The sequence below is a fragment of the Amphiura filiformis genome, unplaced genomic scaffold (assembly GCF_039555335.1).
Source record: "Amphiura filiformis unplaced genomic scaffold, Afil_fr2py scaffold_34, whole genome shotgun sequence".
Classification (NCBI taxonomy): Eukaryota; Metazoa; Echinodermata; class Ophiuroidea; order Amphilepidida; family Amphiuridae; genus Amphiura; species Amphiura filiformis.
Window position 1 is genome coordinate 693,704 of NW_027305498.1, and position 5,337 is coordinate 699,040.

Here is a 5,337-nt window from a genome sequence, read left to right on the forward strand (position 1 = left end):
AATATTATAATATCCTGGACTTTTATGCACTACATATACGACCAATTCCTACATTTTCGGCTTTCAAACTTTAATTCACGCCATAGCTGCAAGTTAATTATAGCTGGGCTCAATATTGAAAATTAAACGTTCTGGATTATGTCTATAAATGTAACTCGAAGTTTATTTATTTTTATTTATTTATGTATTTATTTATTTTATATCTTTTCGCGAAATGTTTGAAAAACACGTTTCTTATTTTCAATAATAGAAACAGACTTTGTATTTGTATTAGAAGTGTGTGCAGATCACCACCGTCGTGTCTGCATAACACATTTCATTAGGCACAACTATTATGTTGCCTTTACTTTGATCTCATTGTGGTGTTTGTTCTCATGAATGGCAAGGACATTGTTACAATTATGTTGCCATTGCTAAATCTTGGTCTGATGCTGAAATATATTGCAACAATCAGTATGGAGCTCATCTTGTGAGCATCCATTCCTCAGCCGAAAACAGCTTTGTCAACGGGATTAGTGGATCGTATAATGTGAGTCACAATTTGCATAGGGGGGCAGGTTCGCCCACCCTTTGTTTCTCAGCACTGCGGCTATCGGGGAATTTGGGGATGGCAAAATTAGTCGACATAGGTCATTATAAACTTCTGATGTTAGCTACGCGACATATAGGGACGTGTTCAACGAACTGTAGACAAAACAAAACAATTACATCAAAGCGTAATTTTTTCTTGCATTAATAATGTTGTATTATCATTCATACATAAATACATAGGCGGGTTTTAATGGATATTTGTATTGGGAACATATGGGATTTGTCAAAGATTTAAGGGTACTTGCCCATCAATTTCATTCAGGGCGTGTTTGAAAAACGGCACAGCGCATTAGTAAAAGAATAAAAATACTAAAATTTTCACCAGGGTCCGAACCACTGCCAAGGCACTATGAATGCTAAAGATGCATATTGTGCCACGGTGACTATGTATGTAACGTTCGGCGATTGTCAAAGATATACATATCAACACGTTTATAGTGTATTGAAAATCAGATTTTCGTAGGAATACAGTCATAGAAAGACATATGACTCTACTTGTCTGTTTGTTTTTTATTTAATACAAATGGATTTTGATGAATTGAACTGGTACGACTCTTAGGACTCGTGATAAACGATGATTAATTTTGTAATAATAAAATGAAAACGCTGGGTCATTCACGACGTCATTTGTAATTCATGTTAAAACCTGGGAGGACCACACATCCGTGTATACGTGCGCAATCGATACTCAATGATCCAGACAATACCGTTTGAATATACCGCCCTATGCTTATGCACCTGCTTGACACGTCTTGTCACTTGCGATAATAGATACAAATACTTACAATAGATACCCCACCGTAAATAGCTCTCTTCATTACCTCGCTGTGCCAGAATATATGCGCAGTGTACGTACTTTTGAACCATATTTTGTTCAAAAATGATAGGAAGAAGGGACTGTTTTCAGCTAAAATGTTGGCTATCAGCAGATGCTCAATGATACCGGGAAGTATTGCAGAAAGGTAAGCGTACTCTTTATTTATTCAAAATATCACATATCAATGAATTTAAATTGGAAATCCAAAAAGGAAATGTCAGGTCAAAATTCTCACCTTAGAATTATTGTGAAATAAAAATCAAACCAAATTTACTTTCCGCAAACAACGTCCAATTATTCCCATTGGTGTTTGCTACACGTGCATATAATACATTATGATTTGGGGCTAATTTGAGAAAAGTTAATGCCTCGAGTTTCAAAATACACCGAGTGATGTTTTTCGATCAAAAACATCGACAATTCAAGACTCTGTAAACCAAATCAAGAATTATCTGGGATTATTGCAACTAAGTATAATGAAAGTTATGATCTAAGCTACCAGATGCATCATTAATTTCCTGACTATGATATTTAGTTTTGGGAAAAGATTACTTTAATGTTTTGGCGGGATTATTTCCCCGCCAAAAAATTTCAACCAAAAAGAGTATGTAGCCTTAATGCAGTTAGAAACTCCTTATTCGATTTATATTTTGCATACCCTGAAGAAAATACAAAATGTGCACAAGGGCACGTTCACCCTTTCGAGGCTGGGTCATTTTCGCCCTATATCTTCCCCGGGCGGACTTACCCCCAACTGGAGGGCGGACCTGCCCCCCCCGCGTATTATGCAAAATATTGATTATTATACCATTAAACAAGGTAAAACTACTGAAAAGCATGTTTTAAAAGTTATGTGGTATCAGTATTTAATACTCATAACACCGTTTATGTCCTAATCCATAATCTCCCCGAAGTTGTAAACATGATACGTTTAAGCTCACTTTGGACCCTTACATTTTACCCGAACCCGACCTCTGCAACAAATTTAGTAACTCCCCAGAAGAGAATGAGTGCCCTATATACTCTTTTGCTAAATGTTTGCATTGAATATGTTATTGTTGTGCAATGTTTAAACCTTTTTTTGTGATTAGGGTGAACTTACCCGACCCCACCATATGGGCCAACCTTATAAGGCCTATAATAGTTATGGGATTGTGGCCGTATATAGCTAAGACATAGGGCCATCACATGGGCTAGACAGGTCATCCCTTACCTTAAAATTGACATCGCTAGGCTGGTCAGAAAAAAAATAGGGCGAACACTCCCCGCTCTCCCCTAATTCGCCCTAGAAGTGATATAATAATCGGAATAACTACCGTAGCAATATATGATTACAATTTTTTCCGTGAAACATCTGTGACTGGTTGATATTAACAGATTTTTCGAGCGATCGCCGATTTTTCTCCTAGTAATTTTGCTTCAAACTGTTTATATAACCAATTATGAATGTCCTTGTTATTTTGTGTTTGGTGTATTTTAATAGACCACCATTCAATTTACTGCTGATATGTTATGTTATTTAACAGTAAAGGAAAGCACTCTCTTTTGGTAGGGTTGGGCGAATCACCATACTTTTTTTGAAACAAGTTGTTTCCATGGCCAAATTTGCTGTAGAACACGAATCAGCCAAAATTTTTGACCTCTGATGACGTTTGACCCCTGTTGCTTGTTTGTGGCATATTTTAATAGATAAAGAGCTTCAATATGTTTTTTTTTATTTTTTTGGGGTTGAGAAACACAAATTTGACACTTTTGAGATGATTATCTGTACCTTGTACAAGTTCAGTCGCCAGAAAATTCAAAATGGCCGCTAAAATGACGTCATTTTCCTTGTAATAGCATATCTTGATAGATACGTGGCTTCAAATAAGTCTTTTCATATATTTGTATGATTTGGGAGCACAACATTGACACTTATAAGAAGATTTGGAGTACCCTGTAGGAGTTATCAGTTGACAGAAATTCAAAATGGCTGCCAAAATGACGTCATTTTGCTTGTATTAGCATATTTTGACAGAAACATGGCTACAAATAATGTATTTATCTATGTTTTGATGTTTGGGAACACAAATTAGACACTTTTAACTTAATTAGCAGTTACCATATACGAATTATGAGTTGCCAACATTGAATATCATCCAACTTGAAGAAAACTGCTGAAATCTACTTCTCTAAGGAGTAGAAATATAAACAGGATTATAGTCTACATGTGTTTACATAGTATTTCATTGCATTTTGTAATTTCTAGTAACTGCGAGCAACCTGCATTTTGTATTTTACACTATGATATTTTTCAACAAAGCATCAATATCTGCTGACAACTTTGATTCTCGTTTCACAGCATTTTGAATGGATTGTCTCAATTCTTTACACAGATCTTCAAATCTATCGTTGACTTTCATTTGTCGGATTTAGTGAATATCTGGGCTACTGTAACCCGGAGTTAGCAAAATTTGCAAAGTAGTTCTTTTCGGTTAAGAGATCTGGATGCGCGTTTTGAGCGTTTCGACAGTATTTTTTGTGGGATATGAGAGCACATCAGGCATATCGAATTGCATTCTGAATACGAAGAATGTCTTTCTGATATCAAATAATTTTCATTTTTTGAAATTCACGATATAATACAAATTTTATGACAAATTATTAAAATTTGATATTTTTCACATTTTTTCACATTTCACAAAATGTATATATTAAAATATGCCACAAACACGCAAAAAGATGTTATTTTGGCAGCCATTTTGAATTTTTGAATAGGACAGGGGTCAAACGTCATCGGAGGTCAAAAATTTTGGCAGATTCGTATTTTACGGCGAATTTGGCCATAGAAACAACTTGTTTTAAATTAGTTTTGTAAAAAAAAGTTCAGATTCGCCCAACCCTACTTTTGGACTTATAAGTGTATTTTTTCTTTCCGAAATTACCATTTATTTGCTTGTATGTTGTATTGTATTGTTTGTATTTTGGTAACTCAAATAAGTATGGTTATTATTATAGCCCAAAATATGACCGTTTTGCTTATAACTTAAGAATGACGCGTCAGGGTTAGGTCAAACTATAATTTGTTCGAATCGAAATCCTTATGGCTGGAGGAATACTTTAAAACGGTGTTCAATGAGAAACTTTTGACATTTAATGAGAATTTGACAACCTTTCCCCAATTTTGGCCTTACCTACAGCTGATTCACCTCACACATCTCACAATGTATCTCTATTATGCAATCTATTATGGAGCCCTTTTTTGGCTTGGTTGGTCATTAAGTATAACATGTATTAATAACTGGATCTAATTGTGCACTTTATTTTTGAAGGTGTGGATCGGATTGAGTGACCAGGCCACTGAAGGTACATTTAAGTGGAGTGATGGCAGTCAAGTGAACTACGCACACTGGGACCTAGGCGAACCAAATGGTGGTGGTGCTGAAAATTGCGGCCATTTATGGTCGCATTCCGTCACCTGGAATGACAGCATATGTTCTTCAAAAAAGATATTTGTTTGTAAAAACTAATGTCTCGGCAATTCAAAACATAATTACAATTACAATTTGCCACATCATGAAATAACCCAATTTCATTTCGAAGAAACTTATTGCGCTTTTAGTAACTTCCTGATGTTTGAATGCGCTTCTTTTGACGTTAAAGCTTTAATGTACGATCGTTTTTCAGAATATGTATACCTTTATTTTTTCAAAACCGACTCTTGGCATATTTGTAATACTTACACATGTTCCAACTTACATCCATGAGCAAACTGTCAAACGGGATGATTTTCTGTTGGTCCGACATATTATCATAATTTTTCAGATTATGATAATATGTCGGAACATCTCCTTCGAAGCCAGTTTGGTTACGCTCCCTCCACACATGTCGAGGGAGCATAACCAAACTCTGGGCCGCACTCGGCGTCCTAATACAAAAAACTCGAGATA

At 35.6% G+C, this 5,337-nt stretch overlaps 1 protein-coding gene across 1 annotated transcript; it reads left to right on the forward strand.

Annotated features, from left to right (window-relative positions):
- Positions 1-373: 373 nt before the first annotated feature.
- Positions 374-4,917, forward strand: LOC140143966 (C-type lectin domain family 19 member A-like; the record flags this gene model as incomplete). The annotated part of the gene is made up of 2 exons (XM_072165797.1): positions 374-529; positions 4,720-4,917. Coding segments are annotated over 2 exons (354 nt in total), but the record flags the coding sequence as incomplete, so codon positions are not given.
- Between the last annotated feature and the right edge of the window lie 420 nt (positions 4,918-5,337).